General features: G+C 58.2%; 1 protein-coding gene across 3 annotated transcripts in view; it reads right to left on the bottom strand.

Annotated features, from left to right (window-relative positions):
- The window catches only part of MCAM (melanoma cell adhesion molecule), a 35709-nt gene that overhangs the window by 2876 nt on the left and 14842 nt on the right, over positions 1-17991 (bottom strand). The window contains exons 2-15 of one of the 3 annotated variants that reach the window (XM_084611880.1): positions 10850-10977; positions 10231-10441; positions 9626-9696; positions 9188-9275; positions 8646-8825; positions 8091-8218; positions 7416-7572; positions 6932-7053; positions 6454-6595; positions 5156-5277; positions 4804-4942; positions 2220-2261; positions 715-856; positions 21-138 (exon numbers count right to left, since the gene is read on the bottom strand). In XM_084611880.1, the coding sequence (XP_084468006.1) occupies positions 21-138; positions 715-856; positions 2220-2261; positions 4804-4942; positions 5156-5277; positions 6454-6595; positions 6932-7053; positions 7416-7572; positions 8091-8218; positions 8646-8825; positions 9188-9275; positions 9626-9696; positions 10231-10441; positions 10850-10977 (1790 nt within the window). The other 2 variants (XM_084611879.1, XM_084611881.1) reach the window with 2 other exon arrangements.

The raw sequence follows: 17991 nt of genomic DNA, 5'->3' as shown, positions 1-17991 counted from the left end.
TGCATGGAGATCTGTCCTACCTGGTCACCTGCAGGTCTCTTCTCGCTGTTAGCGCCCTGCAGAAGCCCCGCCTCTTCGGGAAGTTTATCTGACTTAACTTCAACTACAATCTCGTCTTTACGGGCATCTGGCCTGGTGCTAGGGGGAGGGAGGTGACAGTTTTCAGAGACGTTTGAGGTACCTGAGCGCCTACAGGCTGAGGTGTGGGAATCTGGGCCCTTTGGCTGATTGCTCCGGACTCCCAGAGGGCGGAAGGAAAAGGAGTCAGAGCAAAATCCAACTATGGTGGGAACCCAGGCCGAGGGAAGCTTTCAATGACTCCAGCCTCTACCAGCAGGAGGTGCTGTAGGGGAAGGGGCAGGAGCCCTGGGATAGCTGCCAAGCTCAGTGCTGCTGGAGTGTGGTCACACGAGGGCTTGCTGGCTGATGGCGAAACTCAGCTGTGGCTCCCTACAGTGCCTGCTTCAGGAGGCAGTGCCGGGAGCCTTTGCTGCTGGGAAGCTCTTGGCTACTCTACATCCAGGCCTCCCCCCGGCATGAAAAAGGCAGTGAGGCATCCTAGCCCTTCCGAGGGGGGTGGGGGGCAGAGCAAGCTGCCTGAATGGGATGAGATGGGAAGCGTGAATGATTTGGTGCGTCTTTGAGCCAAGCCCTTGCTAGCTGGGAGGCGGGGGAGGGCTGGAAGGGTGTGGCTGGGGCGCAAGCTGTGCTTACATGTCCTGCTTCCCGGTGCGGTTGCAGGGGATCTTGCCTTTCTTGTGCAGGAAGTAGAGCACGGCACCGAGCACGGCGATCACCAGGATGCACACGATGACTGCCACGATGATCACGCCCTTGCTCTCCTGGGTCTTTTGCTCTGCTCGCAACAGACAGGTGCTGTTACTGCCTGACCCCACAGCTTCCCTGAGAGACGCCCGTCACCTGCCACTCGCCGCGGTAGTGGGCAGCACGCTTACCTCTCCCCAGGCTGCATCGGAAGGGCATAGAACGGGCAGGGGGTTGCTGGGGGGCACCAGGAAGAGAAGGGGGATGCATGCAGCAGAGCTAGCAGAATGCACTGGGAGAGCTCTCGGGTTCTGTTCCTGGCCCTGCTGTTGGCTTGCTGGGGGGTAACAATATGGGACGCAACGAATGGATGTTTGTAACGTGCTGTGTATTAAGCAGCATCTCCAGTAATGGGAGAGCCCCTCCTGTTGACGGAGGTCATGTCTTCCCTGACGCACAGCCGTTGTGCTGCTGAATAGTGTGCCACGTATCAACAAGCCGTCAGTGACTTTGGGTCCTAAGGCTCGATGCGACTTGGCCTCCTAAGTGCTTAAGCCGCTTTTGAAAGTGGGCCTTAGGCACATCTAAAATCACCCAGCATCTAAAATAAAGTGTCTAAAACCTCAGTCAGGTCGGAAACACTTTGCTGATATGGAAGCACTTCTCATCCAAATACTGGGTTTTAGACTCTAATTTAGACCTCCCTCTGCAGCATCTGCCACCCACCCAGTGCCACGGACCGAGGGCAAGAGATCCCAGCTGAGTGAAGGTCAAAGAGTGGGGAGGAAACTAGGGGAAGAATGGCCTGAAGGAGTCACGTGCTCGTGCCTGTTTCTGGGGTGTAACGTGAATGTTGCACTCTGCAAACGGTGGGGGACACACAACCATCAACACAGCTGTAGGCAGAGGGGAAGGCTGGGAGTGGGTGCCTGGAGGCCACAAGAAGGGGTGCGAGGAGCTCACACGATGAAAGCAGGCCAGGGGTCTCAAGAGGAAAGGGACCAGCTGGGAGGCAGGGGGTCCTGTGGGGTACAGTAGCTACTGACCTTTCTTGATAGGTTCCGCTAGAATGCCAATAAAGAATGGAGAGAGAGTGCTGAATGAGGCCCATTCCTCCCGGAGGTGGGAAGGCTCTGGGCAGACATTCACCCCATTGGCTCCGGGACTTAACCGCCCACCCCAGTGCCCCAGGGCAGCTCACAGGGTCTGAAGTTTAGAACTAGGTGCCCATGGCATCTCTCCGTACCAGGACACCAAGGGGTGACTTGAGGGGATGCGGCTACTATTCCCCATCCATCCCCATCTTCAAGAGGCCCGGGCAGCACTGCTGGGCCATTCTGGGCTCTTAGTCTCATCCCTTCCCTTCCACAGGGGGTACTTAATGTGTGGGTGAGATCTCGTTCCTCTGACCACTGCAGGGGCCATTATTCAGCACTTTCCCTGGGGACGCTTACCAGTAGTGTTGCCAATAGGAGGAGGTGACGTAGTTGTCGTCCCTGTAATGAAGATAGACATTGGCTGGTTGATTTGATTTCCTCCCCTCTCTGGAAAGCTGGGAGTGAGTTAGCATGAAGGGTGCCCCCAGCAGCATCCCACCAGCTAGAGGGAGACTCCAGCCTTGAACCATCTGTCTGTGCACAGTGTGTCATTGAAACGCCAGGGGCTGGAGCGGGCAAGCATTCCCTGCCCCTGGGCAGCCTTGCAGACGTGCTCATTGGCTTTCCCCAGCCAGTTACAGATTCACCCGTGTGCACAGTACCTCTCCCGCCACAGGGACCCAGGGCTAACGATAACGAGATGATGAATCATCTTTTGGACCTCCACTTTCTAGGACCTCAATGTTCAACACAGACGCCACTAACAAATCGTGCTGAGAACGGATCACGCAGCATAGGCTACAGCCAAGCAGCTGGGCTTACTCTCCAGCCCAGAGAGACATGGGGAAGAAACATGCAGGAGACTCTACATTTGGAAATTATTAGCCAGCACATGGGAAAGGTCAGTGAGTGTTAAGTGAATTCAAGCTGCCCTCCCTGAAACCAGGCCAATGGCCATCAGCAACTGGCCTCAGAATTCCCCTCGTCCTTTGGCAGCTCAGATCGGAGAGCTGTGTGCATTCAGCATCCTACCTGCTGATTTGAAGGACACGAATAAGCATTGACTGCTCAGTCTTCCCCATAGCCCTGCCCAGCCTCTCTTCTAGCTTTTGCATTCTCAACAGTGCCGTTAATTAAATTAAGTTCTGACTGCCCAGTCTCTGCTGTTAATCGGGCCTGAGCTCCAATCAAAGCCAGCAGCTCTTCGGTTCAGGGCTGAACTTGCAAATTAGGAAAATCACTACTTTACAATGAACCCTCTTCCCCCCCGCCCTGACCCCACACGCCTCTTTCACAGTCACTTTTCAAGTAGAACCGAGCTTTAAATCTTACAGTTCAGTCTGTCACCTCTCCTTAGCTCACCCTTTGGCGTGAGGCAACCAAGGAAATATTGTAACCCCTTTGGGGCAGGGAATGTCACTTTGTGCAGCACCTAGCACATTGGGGCCCTGATCCTGGACTGTGGTGCACAGCAGCTCCAGTAATAACCTATGGAGACTTTGTAAACACTAACTCTAGAATTCACGTTTTGCCCTTATGGAAGAATTTGTAGGTGGGAGCTTCATACCCTGCAAAGTGGACTTGGCTTTTAGATTTGTAATCCACAGGGAACTGAACCCAGAGCAAATGCTTAAGAACCAACACGTTCTTCCATCAGTGCAGCAAGAGACCAGGGAAATAGATTTAATCCTACCATTGAAGAAAGATTCTCTCCACATGTCTGATTCTCTTCACAAAGCTGAGCTCTCTTCAAGTGAAAACAGCTATGAGTGAGAACTCCTTGTTACCTACTTACTCTGGCCTTTTGAGGACACAGTGGGTTTGTGCCACAATCAGAGTACTTTTCCTACTAGTTGTAAATAGAGAGTAAGTGGCCCTCCCTGTTATGGTATTAGTGATCTCTTTTCTATGCACATTTAGGTTCACGGCAGAGAGGAAAACTTGACTTTTACAAAGAGACGGAAAAGTTCCTCCTCCATTAGCAATTCAGGTCTTGTCAATCCTGCTTTCCCTGGACCCGTCGTCTCTCCTGACTGGCCATGTTAGGTGACGTTGGCGCACATGAATAGTCAAAGGGAGTACTCATGTACTGAGAATCAGGTCTTGGGAGGTGCTGAGTATCCTCAACTCCCATTGACATGAATGTGAGTAGAGGATGCTCAGCACTTGACAGGATTAGGCCTTGACAGAAAGGGGAAGAGATTATTATTAAGATTTTAAAAATGGCAGAGAAGCTCAGAACTTCAGCAAAATCAGACCAAGCCAGACCAGCTACTCCTGAAATGTCTCAAGTGGAACCATCATCATGGACAGGGGGAGGTGGGTGCTGTCTGTCTTTCTCCATCACCGTCAGAGTTTTTCTCTCCAAAAATATTTGGGGCAGAATTTTCTGATTTTTGAAAATTCGAGGGACCCAGCAGGTAGAAACACTTTCATTTTATGTGCCCTGTCACTTCTTTCTCCAAAAACCAAAGCTTTGTTTAAAAAATTGAAATTGCTGATATTTTGACAAAACACGTATTACTTTTTTTTAAACCAGCTCTGATCCTGAAGAAGGGCCCAATTCTCATTTACACTGAGGCCCATTTATACCCTGCCACTGAGGCATGAATGACCATCAGGCCTGGAGAATGTAAAGCCCCTTTGCAGATCCCCTATTCTATCCATCTTTGGGTGAACCGTGACTCTTTTCACAGGCAGGCTGAGCGCTATTGGGGTTGTGTGGGCCCGTGCATTGAAGGCTACATGACTTGTCTGATGCTCTTGGTATATTGTGTATTTTGTTTTTAATCAGAAATTAAAAAAAAAAATCATTAAGAAAAAATGGTCTCTCTGTTTTGTGAATTAAAGCAGGAGGGGAGGACTCCAGTCTGGTCTGGAGTGAGAAAAGGGGATTTCCCGCATGGGATGCTTCCCCCGTTAAGGTGGCCAGGAGACTTACTCAGCTGCAGCGTAATGTGAAGACTGCTAGTGCCCAGCTTGTTGGTGGCCATGCAGGTGACTCCTGACTGCAGCAGTTCTGGGGTGACCTGGACGGTCAAGTTGCTGATGACGTGGTGATGGTCTATGTGGTTTTGGACCTGGGGGGAGATGGAAGAGAATGAGGGATGCCGCTCAGGAGGGGAAGAAGTGATTGCTAGCCCATGGGTTCCCAACCAGGGCCTACGACTGCCCTCCCTAGTTGGGGGTTCCCCAAAAATATGTAACAGGAGACGCCTGAATGGAAGAGGTCAAGAACCACTGCCGAGCCCCCAGGTCCATTCCCTGCACTGCATCCGGCGGGTGGATCTCACCGTTCCATTGATGCTCCACGTGATCGTGGGCTCAGGGAGGGCAGTAGCTCTGCACATCAGGGTCACCAGCTCATTCTGTTTCACGGGCACCAGGGAATCCTTGGGACTGATCTGTGGCTTTGCTGTGGGGGAGGAAGAAACACAAAGCAGAGGTGTCAGCGTGGCCTGGGACAGATGGGACAATTTCCTGCAGTGTCCTTGGGAGACTGTATTGGATTACATTTTTGTATCTTTGGGGCCCCATTGTAATCGATGAACAGTTTGTCTTATTGTGGGCCGGAATTGCGTGCAACCTCGTGAGGGGAGATGTGACAGAGGGGTGTGTGTGTGTGTGTGTGTTTCAGAGGACTATACTGAACAATGGGTCAGGCAAGAAGAGTGTCTGGGAACAAAATGTGTTTAGTGCTTTTCCTGGGGGAGCTTGGGGGGGAATGCAAATTCCCCACCTCTGGTTCTGCAAAACCGCAGCCTTTTGAAGCTACATCCTGTGAAGTGAGCCATTGTCTGCTGATCACCTAGTACACAAAGCCAAGATCAAAGCCCAAGACGTACAAAGGAATGACTGAGCTATTTATGGTTGTCTGGAATCTGAGATGCTATGAACTTGTAACGGTGGGGAAAACCCAGGTGTGGGGTTTGACGAACCTGAGGCTGCAATTGGGATGACCTCTGCATAGAGGCTCTTTGCTTGTTTGTAATCGATTTTCTCTGTTATGCTTTCACCTTAAGAATAAATGTGCTTGCTTAGAAAGAGCTGTGCACAGACTTGTGACTACTGGCAATGACAGCTGTTCATAGTCTCTATCGAGGAAGCAAAGCAGGGACTGTGCCCTATTCAGGCACTCTGGCTTGCTGGGAATAAACTGCAGCCTGGAAAAACTCAGGAGGAAAAACCTGGAAAAGTCAGGAGGGAGAGAAATGCGAGTCTCTGCCCAAGAGAGGTGACAACTGAGGAGCCAGGAGCCTAGAGTGAGTGCCCTCAAGGGCCCATGGAGGGGGAAATACAGGTGCAATTGTCCAGCACTGTGACATGGGCTCCCTGCAGCCATCTGACCAGGTGAGGGGAGATGCACCACGCCCTCCAGGATGTTGGGAGGCTGCGTCTCTCGTCTCTCTCTGCCCGCTCATTCCTCCCAGGGACCAGCAGGGCTGGGGTGGAAGCAGTCGGGTGTGGGCTGTGTATACCACGAGGGCAATTCCATGGGCTCCTTGCTGGATTCCCTCCCCCCGCCCGAAGCTGTCCCCTCCCAGCCTGTGCAGGAAGGGGGGGCGGGGATATGGCGGTGGCTGGCTCTTACCGTGCACGGTGACGTACACCTGCTTGGAGCGGGAGAGCCCTGGAACCCCAGCCACAGACACTTCGCAGCTGTAGTTGCCAGAAGATTCAAGGGTGACGTTGCTCAGTTTCAGTTGTTTTCCGTGCCCCAGTAGTTTCCCCTTCTGGAACAGGAAACGAGCAGGCTAGTGTCCGACTGCTGCGGCCCCGCCTCTTGCCCGGGAGCAGCACATGGCTGAGGGAGTAGCTGGGTCTTCCCAAGCTTTCCAGCTCCACTCAAAGCCCTGCTGTTGGAGGTCAGGGAGAGACTCTCACCCCCTCGGGGTTAGCGGGCAGGGAATGTCCTGCCCCGGGGTGAGTATTAATGAGGTTTCATCTAGCTCTGCAGGTCACTGGAGCACAGCCAAGGCCTCTCCTGCACTGTGCCCAGGTCCCAGCGCCGCTTTGGAAGGGGAGCACTGTGCCATTGTCTGGGACCAGCCGTCCGCATTGTTCGTTACCTTTTCCTTCTTCCACCGCAACTCCAAGGGCTTGGAGCCTCTGGCGTCACAGGTCAGGGCTAAGCCTTCTCCCTGCTGCAGCTGGATGGGCCCCTCAGGGGTTATCTTGAGCCCTTCGAGGTCTAGGGAGAGGGCAAGCGTGGGGATGAGACGTGGCGCCCTTCATGTGGCCTAGGGCTTGCTGTCTCTGGTACAGAACAGAAGCTGGTTCCCAGGAGCCAGCCCGGAGCATGGACACAGGCTGGCTCTGGGTGGAGGCAGCCGGAAGCGGCCATTCTCAAATGCCACCTCCCCTCCACTGGGGAACTGCTCGTCCGGTCAGCTGGGGTCACGGGGCCCTGAGTCGCCAGCCCATCGTGCTGGATGGGGGTGGGTGGTGGGCAGGCAGCATGGCACAGATTCATGTGGAGCTCAATGGGAGAAGGGCTGGGACAGCACAGGGCCCAGGGGAACCTCCCTGCCTTCCTCCCCGGCCCTTCCTTACAGTTCACAGACAGCTCCGCCGTGGCTTCCAGGCTCGCCATGGAGTCGAGGTCGAAAGTCCGGCACAGGTATCGGCCGCTGTCCTCCTTCTTGACCTTCCGCAGGATCAGCACCCCGTTACTGGAGGTTAGGTCTTTCTCCTCAGCCTGGGCACCCTCCTGAGGGGCACAGGGCAGACGGGAGTGAGGGTACGTGGGCACACGCGTGGCTCGCCTTTGCACCGGGAGCAGGGGGGAGCTGCTGCTGGTTTGCGGCCCCGTAGTCCATTCCCCTGCCCTGGGCTGGGCTGGAACTGGTGCCCTAGTGTGTGTGTGTGGGGGGGGGGGCAGGGAGGTGCCAGGCTCTGCCTCCCATCTCCTGATCAAGCCCACTCTGCGTGGGGCGGGGCTGGAACCGGTGCCCTGGCACAGAGATTATCCCTTTCCTTGAGCCATCCACCCCTCGGCAACAGATTCCCAGACTGGGGCAGGTCCAGGTGTAGCAAGTGTGTGGAACCCGCAGCCCTCCCACCAGCGCAGGAAGGGTGAGGATCCCGGTGTACCGGGGAGCACAGAGACAGCATGGGGGGAGCTCAGACAGGGACTGTCAGGCAGCCCCATATTCAAGGCACACTCTGTCAGCCCCTGGGCATCCAGAGCCAGCCTGCCCCAACCAGCTGCCCTGCCCCTTTGCTCACCTGCACTTTCAGCAGGTTGTACTCAGGCGGGGGGTTCCCGTCCCCCTCGCAGTGCAGCGTCACCTCGTCCCCCTCCCGCACCTGCGGCTGGGGAGAGCGTATCACCAGACTTAGCTTCTCCGTGGAATCTGGGGTGCAGAGAGAGAGAGACGTGAAGAGCCTCGGCTCAGCCTGGACCGTGGGGCGGGCAGCCCAGGGGTCCTTGAGAAACTAGCAAGAGGCAAACAGGAGAGGGGGAATCTGATAGACAGGGCGCTGCTCTGGCTGGAGAGCAGAGTGACTCCACCTATATCCACGCTCAGAAGTGTGAGGGGCCAAGACTTGAGCAGATGCCACCTGTTGCCATGCACCTCCGGCAACACCTGGAGCTGGGGGGTGGATCACTGCAGGCCCCCGCTACCATCCCCATGCAGAGCAACAGCCGTACGGCGTTCAGGCGGGGCCATGGAAGTTACAGCATCAACCCTGCAGCACAGGGAGTGTTATTGCCAGTAGGGAGAGTCACTCCCCTTCCCTTGGGCTGGCCGGGCCCTGGCTGATCAGTCCCAGACTCACAGAACACGGTGACGTTGACCTTCTCGGACACGGCAGTTTGGTCGGCCCCCAGCAGGCAGTAGCTGACCGCGCAGTGGAAGCGGGACTGGCGGTCCTCACGGCTCACACGGGCAAAGAGGGTGCTGCTCACCGTGTACAGCCCGCTGGACTCCTTGATGAGGGTGGAGAGGATGCTGATTTCTGCTGGGCGAAAGCAGGTGATGGGGGCAGTGCCAAGAAGGATTAGGCACCTGCAGACCCTGTTGGCTCGAAAGCCACCCCTGCGCCCCTGACTCTAGGATCCAGCCCTTGGAAGGAAGGAATGGGGATGCACAAGCTTCTCGACCCCTGGGCTGAGCAGGATTGCTGTGAGCTTCTCGCAACTGTGCCCATGGGCACTCCGTTGCTGTGAGCTTCCTTGCAGCAGGATACAGGATTATCCTGAGCATTGTGGTCCTGGAATTGCCTTGGCAGGCCCCTTACCCCAGCTCCCCAGGGCTGGCCTCACCAAGCTACAACGTACCTAAGCAGCCCAAGGAGAAGGAGCTGGTCCCAAAACTTACTTGTGTCATCCTGCCACAGGGGGCTCCCATTCTTGTACCATGTGATGTTGGGGGCCGGAAAGCCGTTCTTGCTGATGCACACTGCGATCTGAGACAGCAAAGGGAGCGCTTGGTGCTGAAAACCTCCAGGTCCCCGCGATACCAGCGCCCCCTAGTACCCCCCAACACACAGCACATGGTGCAGCTTGCACCTGGACAAGGCAGTTCGGATCCCCCCCACCCCTGCTGGCACTGTGAGCTTCTTGCCAGTAGTGTCCCACCTTCTTCTGGGTGCCTGCCAGCCTTGTGAGCATAGGTGTCGGGGCGGGGCTCGGGGCGGGTTGAGTAGCCACGGATGCCGGACAAGTTGGCACCTATGATTGTGAGCTTCCCCCCCAGCAGTGCTCTGGCCCCTTTGGAGCGAGCCAGGCTCTGTGTGGCGCAGCTGGCTCCCCTCACCTTTGGGATCTCCTTACTCGTCACTGGGATGCCCGCGTCGTTCACCTGAATCTCAGGAGGCTCCGGGGTTTCTGGAAAAGAGCAGCATGCCAGGCAGGGGTTTGGTGCCAGGTGGACCGAGAGGGAGGGGAAAGGCAAAGTCCCCAGCACCATGGAAGGGGGAACTAGACCCAGCCCTTGTTCTCAATGCCCTGAGCCTGTTCCCGCCTTCCCACTGCACCGGTAGGCGTTGCAACCAGCGACGGCAGCATGTCTGGTCCTACAGGGCATGTCACAGGCCCGGGGAATGGCAGCAGGGGTTGGAGTGGGCAGCAGCGTCTCTCTCACTAATGCCCGCGCCTTGTGAACTACGGCATGGGGAGAGCCATGCACACGCTGCCCTGCCCTAGGCTCCCGGCTTAAATCAGCCTCCAAACCTCCATGCCCCTGGGCAAAGCCCTGGCAGGGGCAGGCAGCCCTGATGGGAAAGGAGCATGTCAGCTTGTCTGGTGTCCCTGAGCAGCAGCATCCAGAGCAGGGGGTTGGGCCGAGATGCCAATCAGAGGCTGTCGCCCTGCCCCTCTTTCTCCCCCTCTCCCCCCGGTTCTGGGCCCAGTGGCACTCACTGTAAATATGGAGCTTGGTCCGGTTCTCGCCCACCCCTAAGCTGCCCGCCCCGACCTGGCACACAAAGGTCCTGGCGTCCTGCAGGGTCACCCTGCTGATGGTGAGGGTAAAGTCATCCTCCATGGCCACCCGGCCCTTGTACTCCGTGTCCACCTCAAAGACCTGGCCACGGACCATGTAGTAGATCTTCGTCCGGCTGCGTTTGTCGATCTAAAGAGGGGAACGAGAACTAGAGGGACTCGCCACTCCAGCCCAGGACCCATCAGCTGCTGGGCCCGCTTTGTGCCACTGGGTGGCGGTGGAGGCTTTTGTTAGCACAGCGCCAAGGTGGCTGGGACACTGGCGTGTGGGGAGGGATCTCCTCCAGGGGCCAGGCGGGGAGAGGGGGCAAGACCCTCTCGCTCTGACTAGGACCCCCCACCGCCAGCCTTTGCCAGGCTAGCAACCAAGCTGCTCTTATTCCCCTAAAACCCTCCCATGGGAGTCCCTCCTTTCTGCCCCCCACCTACATCTTCCAGTGTCCCCTGCTTCTGCCCCATCGCTGTCCCCCCTGACCTTTCCCGCTGGGGGCCCCCGATCCTGCCCCGTCAGTCCCCCACCCCGGGCGCTGGTACTCACATAGAACCAGTTGATGTAGGCGTAGTCGCTCGCCTCAGGGAGGGAGAAGTTGCATGGGATCCTGGCTGTCTGGCCCAACTCCACCTCCACCACCTCCAGCAGGGAGACCTCCACCTTGCTGGCCCCACCTGCTGAGACAGGGCACAAGGTGAGGGGGGGGGATGCCCCACAAACACTGTGCTTGAGGCAAGGGGGGGGCAGGAGAACGGATCCCCTTCCCCCCTCCCCGCCCCCAGAGACAGACAAGACTCTGCATGCCATTGGGGCCAAACAGCAAAATTGGCCCCTCAGGTGAGATGGGGGGAGTTGAAGCCCCCCAGCAAAGAGCAACAAGGGACAAACCTGCCCCCAGGAGCTGCCTCATCTGCTCCCCCCACCATGCTCTGGCACTCTTGGGGGCACCATGCCATGGCCTGGCGCACAGACCCCACTGCCCACAGCGGCGTGGCTCCTGTTTGCGAGATCCCTGTGCGAACACTGGCCTGCCTGCCAGTGCCCTGGAGTGAGCTCAGCACCCCTGGGGGCGCCCCAGGAGGAGAATGCTAGCTGAGTGCCAGAGCGGGGCGCAATTTCCAAGCACCGTACAAACCTTACCAGCCCTGTTTGACCCCAAACCAACCCAGGACCCCACCCCTGCAAGCCAGCACAGCCCCACACTTCCCAGGCACCCCCCACCCCCACCATACCATCCTCCCTACTCCCAGCTGCTAGACCTGCTCTGCTCCTGGTTACTCTCCGCACACCGCCCCAGCTGGTTCCCATTAGGCAGCAGTCACTGCTACCATCCAGCTACCCTGCCATGTGCAGCCACGTCCCCAACCCCCTCCCATTCCCATTTGTCGCCCCGGCCCTGCCCAAGCGGGTGGGCGTGGGGTGGTGGGGGTCACTACTTACCCAGCGAGAGCTTGTTAACCCCAGCTGGGCCATCTCAGCCCTGCCTCTCCCCAAGCAGCTGAACACCTTTGTGGTCAAGACAATAGCAGCTGAGGCCACTAAACTCATCACAGAGTGTGGGGAACACTCTGCTTCCTTCCCCTCTCAGGGGCGCTGGCTCCGATCCAGCCCTGGCTGCAGGGCCTGGCTGCTGGGGGAGCGGGCTGGGGCACAGGCCTTTCCCCACGAGGGACCCAGCTGAGGCCAGGGGGAGCACAGCTGTCTGGGGCTGGGTGGGACAAATCTGGAAGGGCTCGGTCGCTTTCCCAATGGCACAGGTGGCCCCCCTCCATAGTCTCCCCAGCCAGAGGGGCCCATGGCTGAATGGGGCCTGGAATCTGAGCTCCGACCCTCCATGATACTCTCTCTGCCCCCTGCAGCTGGGTGTCCCCCCGCCCCCAGCACTGATCGAGTCAGGAGAATGGTCCCACAGGAGGGTGGGTGCAAAAAGCAGCTCCCCCTCTGCCCCCCAACCCCCAGCACAGGGAAGGCAGCTGAGCCCAGTAAGTCACTTTCCAGATGCCGATTAGAGCAGCACAGGTGGGGATTAGGCAATGAGCAGCACAAGGGGGACAGTTATATGGGGGGGGTGGGTGCCCTGGCTGCCTTGCTCCTCCCCCCCCGCCCCCAGTTTCCCCCCATGTTCTGGGATGACTTCACTTCTGGGGCAGGATGTTGTGCTTGGCTGAGCACGAGTCGGCGGCCGCAGCCCCTTTGTTAGGACATCAGCTAGGACTGAGGTGGCCTGGCTGGCAGTGGGGACGGGGGGCATGCAGGGCATCCGGGATCATGACACACACCCCCCGTGGGGGAAATCCTGGCCTCCTGGTCACATCCGCAGCTTCATCCGGCCCCGGCAGGTGGAGGATCACTCGGGCCACCACTGCCTCAGGCCTGGGGAGCGAGGGGCCCGGGCTCTGGCCATGAAGAGGGGGGCTCCCGGTTGAGATGGCACCCATCAGCTCAGGGGGCTGAGACTGGCAGGAGGCAGCGCCTGCCACAGCAGAGGGGGTCGTGCCCGGCCTAGCGTGGGCCATGGTGGAGGGAGGCTGCTGCATCCCACCTATGATGGAGGGGGCAGAATGGTTGCGTCTAAGCCACTGTGGCCCTGGCTGCTCATGGAGCAACCGGCAGAGGAATCACCAATCTACCCCCCATGTAAGCAGGGCTGGAACCCCTTGTTCGCCCCTCTGCCCTAGGTATATGGACCATTAACCCTGCTCCCCTTCGGGGACACTGAGGCACACAGTGTGGGGAAGGGACTCACCCAAAGACAAGCAGGTGATCACTGGCAGGGCCAAGAGTAAAACCCAGGAGTCCTGATTCCCCATCTCCTGTACTAGCCCCTAGATTTCACCCTTCTGGAACGGGGAACAGAACCCAGGCGTCCCGGCTCCTCCACCTCCAACTGTGAACCTACGCCCCCTCTCTGCCTCACAGCCTGCACCCAGGGGTCCTGGTTCCCAGCTGCACTACCAAGGAAATTCTACCGGCTTCCCCTGGGGGCAAAGCAGGGGGCTAGGCAGGGCATAGGTAGAGGATGGCAGGGAGGGGGTGTTATGCTAGGGGTCTGGGCAAGGACCAGATACAGTCTGAGGAACCGGTGGATGCCCACAGCCAATCCTGCCTCAGCCTTCCCCAGCACTGACTCTGATCTGCCGGGGAAGTGGCTGTGATCTGTGCCATCTGTTGCTTGCAGGACCTCAGCTTGTCTGATTAATCTGCCCAGCAAACAGAGCCCCCTCTCCCGTCCATGGCCTTTGCAGGGCAGGGAGAACCTCAGGGTCTGCACAGCGCCAAGCCCTGCAATTAACAAGAGATGAGAGGGCTCCCCTGGGGGGTGGGAGGGTCAGGGAAGAAGCTTGGAGAGGGTGGGCACAGCACCAGGAATCAGCCCAGCCTGCCCCACACAGCCAGGGTGCCCAGAGTGGGGGTCACCCCACATTGCAAAGGGTCATGAAGGGCACCTGATATGAGTGAGGACAGCGACCATGGGGAGCAGAGAGGGAGCCCCCTGCACCTCCAAACAATTGGGTCCTCAGAACGTCTATGGGGGGCTCCGGAGAGATTTCTGAGGCTCCAGCTTCCCACGATGCAGCCACCAGCTCACCCCTCACTGGGAAGAAGCCCCATGGCACCCGTGGGTCCAGTCTAAGCCCAGCTGCCCCTCCCAGGCAGCGACTAGGGCTGCACGTGGGACTCTTCCCCAGCAGGGCCGAGCTGGTGCTCCCAGCCAGTGATGGATGATGACAGCCAACGCAACCAGGATGAGCCAGCGATGCTGCTGCAGAACCCGGCCCATGAGTCACGCCAACAGCAGCCCCCGACACGGGAGGCGGGGGGAGGCAGTGCCGAGCCTCCCCCACAGCACGGCGCCCAGGTCGCCAGCTTGCTCAGCTTCCCAGAACCGACCGAGGCACATCTCTCAAAACTGGGTGTCTGGCAGGCTGGTGGCCACGAGGATTCAGCCAGCCACGGGCCCCCCACAGGCGAGAGACGGGCAGGCGTGGCCCCAGAGGGCTTGTCCACAGGTCACACCCTGTCTCCAAAGCCCCCCAGTTCAGAGCCTCCACCCCCAGGAGCAGAGACGAGAGGGCTGCAGGCAGGAGATACTCAGTGATTCACCGCTTTGGACCAGTCTGCTTTCCCCTGGCATGAGGAGTCATCCTGAGCCCTGCTGCAGGGAGTGACCCACGTTCTTTAGCGAGGGGACCCCCAAATGCCAGCAATACCCTCCGTGAGATTGCACCCCCCCCCATCAGCCACGGGCTGGATCCCAGCTGGGAGGGGCTGCACCAGGCGGGATCCCAGCTGGGAGTGGGCTGTGGTGCTGAGCGGAGGAGTGGTCATGGGGCAGTTACGGCAAGAGGCGAGCGCCCCCCTCTGGAACACCACCCGCCCCTCCGGTGCTGGCCACGCGCCTGGCACAGGAAGTGGTTTCCAAATCTTGCCATGCAGCTCTAGACAGGAAGCGCCTTGTCCTGCACTGGCCCCAACACAAGGGACCTTTGTCCCAGCCCGGCCACTCACGTTTCCAGAGGGGGAGCTACGCACGGCGGCTGCTCTGAATGCAGGGGTTCCAGGGTGCCCTGGCCACAGCCTCGGGAGTTCATATGTGGGGGTTGGGACTCAGCAAGGGGGATATGGGGTCACAGGGCCGGGGGAGAGCCAAGGGAACGCAGCCAGGGTGTGTGTGGGGGTTGCCGGTTATGAAGAGTGCCAGAGACGCGTCTTAGGGCCAGAGGTCCCCAAGTGCCACAGTACAGGGGACACACCCGGGGGCTACACCCTGGGGGCTGGGGTCACAGAACAAGGGATGCCACCAGGGGGCCCAGCCAGGATTTATAGCAGGGGATGGGGTCACAGTGGAGGGGACGTAGAGGGGGCCACCTCCAATGGCTCCTAATTGAAGAGCGAGAACAAGGTCTTTGAAATCGCACCTGCTTGGAGCGAAACCTGCTAAGAGCAAACCCGAGTCTCCTGCCCGGGGCTGTGCCCCCTGCCTTTGGCACCTCCCATGCCAGGCCCTCATGTCCCGCACCACATCACCAGCATCAAACCACAGGATCCTAATGCTCTGGTCCAGGGCAGGGGGTTTCATCGTCCTGTGCCCCCCTAGAGGACTGGGACAGGAGAGCGTGGGGGTCATGAAGCCGCAGATAATCCCCCTGCAGGTCTCCCCCTGCCCCCATCTCCCGCTGGGCTTCATCCTGATCTGTGGAAGGGGACGGGAGGCTGGATAGAGCTCCCAGACCAGCCGCCTCTCTGCCCCCCAGAGCCACCTAATCCTGTCTCACTCTCTTCCCAGCTGGGGAGGGGGTCAGTAGGAAGGGCCCCAGGGAACACTTGCCCCTGGGGCTCCTGGAAATGGGGCCAGGCCCCTCCTGAGTACTGAAGGAAACCGCGGATAACAGGGCAAGGAACCCCTCCCCACCCCTGCACCTGGCAGCCATTTCGCCCCACAGGGCCATCAGTGCAGGATCTAGCCCAGATATGGGGCAGTGGCTTAGCCAAGTGGCTTTGGAGGTTGTGTCTAAGGGCAGACAACCCAGGAGCATTACAGACCAGCGGTGCCAGCTCCCATCCTGAGCGTCCCAGCACCGCTTGTCCCTCAGCAGGATCTCTCCCCGGTCACGCTAGCTGCCAGATCCCACCTGTCCAGGACTGCGTGTGCTCTGCCAGCTGCCCCCAGAGAGGAGAGCTGAACAAACAGGGCTGGACAAAAGGCCACCTGGCTCCCTGGAAATACCTCTTCTCCTAGAGCCTGCTCCACAGGGGTCTGGGACGTGAAGGCGACATCTCTCCAGGCAGATCAGCAGAGATCACACACCCTGAGGGAGGGGTCGGAGACGTTGGGAGGAGACAATGGAGCTATAGTATGCATCCTCCAAGCCTGGGCCCCGAAGTCGCCACCCCTGTGGAAGGGGCTGACAAAGAGCAGGCAGGTGCTGGAGAACTCGCAGAGAGAGTGAGAGGCCCAGGCCAATGCTTATTGGACACACGGCTGGCTGAACAGCAGCTGTATTGATTTAAGCTCCCATGGAAAGAGATTAGCAAAGGGCACAGAGAGGGAGATTGGACAGGGTCCTGGGGCCGGGAAGCGCTGTACCTGCGGGCGAAGGACATGACTAGCCCTGCCTGTATAGGGGAGAGAAGCCTTATTCGGAAGGCAAGGAGACAAGAAACCCCAAAGAGTCCAACGTGTGTGTAGAACAGGGAAGGGACAGGCGTGTGTTGCCTGGGGTCAGCGGGGGCCCCTAAGAAGGAGATGCCCATGTATGAACTGTGACAGGAATAGACAAGGGCGAAGCACAGGCTATTGACAAGGCAAGGACAAGGGGCTGGTTTGGGTGCCGTGAAGTTGGCCCTATAAAAAGGCCCTGCCCTCTTAAGGGGTAGCAAAGGGGAAGGCATGGGCCACAGTGAGATTGGGAAAAAAAGAAGGGGGGTGTCTGGGGACTGGAGCATGCAGGAGACTGTCAGGGTAGACGGGGTGGGGATGACTGTGGACCCGGCAGGTGGTCAACCAGGCACCCAGAAGAGGGTGGTAGGAGTTGGAAGATAAAATGCTTAGGACGGAGGGGGCCCAGAGGAACATAGGAACTGCCACTGAAGCGAAGCAAGCTATGGTAGGAACTCAGGCCCTGAGGGAAAGGGGGCTGTGGGATCCTGTGGGGCAAGTGAAGGTGCTACAGGAGAAACGAGTAGCCACGGACCAGGCCCTGCCAATAGATGATGGAGAACCAGAGTACCAAAGGGAAAAGTTTCGGGTGCTGTGGAGGACCAGGATAATCTGGGTCTCCTAGTGGGTGAAGCAGAACAAGAGAGGGATGCCCTGCCGGCCCTGCTCAGGCAAATGCAGGGCAGGAGGCAGCTGCACTAACCCACCCCCAAGGCTTATAGGCTTGAGGGTGTGAAGATGATTTGAGGTGTCTGCTCCGCACAAGGCCTGAAGGGGTTAAGGTGGCTAGCTGGGCCAATTAATGGCCCAGGCTGCATCTGGAGGAGCAGCCAGGAAGCAGGGATTAATTAGGGAGGAGGTTCAGCTGGACAGGAACAGGGACAGGAGGGGCCTGTATAAAGCCCAGGAGCTGAATGCAGCTGGGGTCTATAGGGAAATAGTTTGCAGTCATTTGCTGAGGGAAGGAAGGGGTGTTTGGTGCTACAAAGGAAACTAGCCTGCAGTGACTCCTTGCCAGGAGGGAGTTTGGGCTGGAAAATCCAGAACTGGGGGGGAGCCAGAGAGGTAGGAAAGGCTCAGGGGAAAAAGCAGCCAGGGACAGAACAGTTCAGACCTTGGCTGTTGATCGGAGGGTCCCAGAGCTGGACCTTGGAGTAGAGGGTGAGCCTGGGTTCCCATGCCAGCCCCTGGGCAAGTCTCACAGAGCAGGCAATGGAGACTGGCCTGCTTGGGACAGTTAGCCCTAAAAGACCTTGCTACCCAGGACCACTGTGACCTGGCTGGAGGTCCAAGTCACAAAGAGGAAGCCACCACTCTTGGAGGTTAGGTCCATTAAAGGCTAGTAGCAGTTCTGGTCACCCCATCTCCAACCAGATCTATTAGAACTGGCAAAGGCACAGAGAAGGGCAACAAAATGATGAGGGGTCTGGAACAGCTTTCTGATAAGGAGAGAGAAGTAGCTCACGAAAGCTCATGCTCAAATAAATTGGTTAGTCTCTAAGGTGCCACAAGTACTCCTTTTCCTTTT

Source organism: Lepidochelys olivacea (assembly GCF_965140295.1).
Source record: "Lepidochelys olivacea isolate rLepOli2 genome assembly, chromosome: 22".
Lineage (NCBI taxonomy): Eukaryota > Metazoa > Chordata > Testudines > Cheloniidae > Lepidochelys > Lepidochelys olivacea.
Note: the sequence above shows the minus strand (reverse complement) of the source record. Positions and strands in the feature narration are given on the sequence as shown.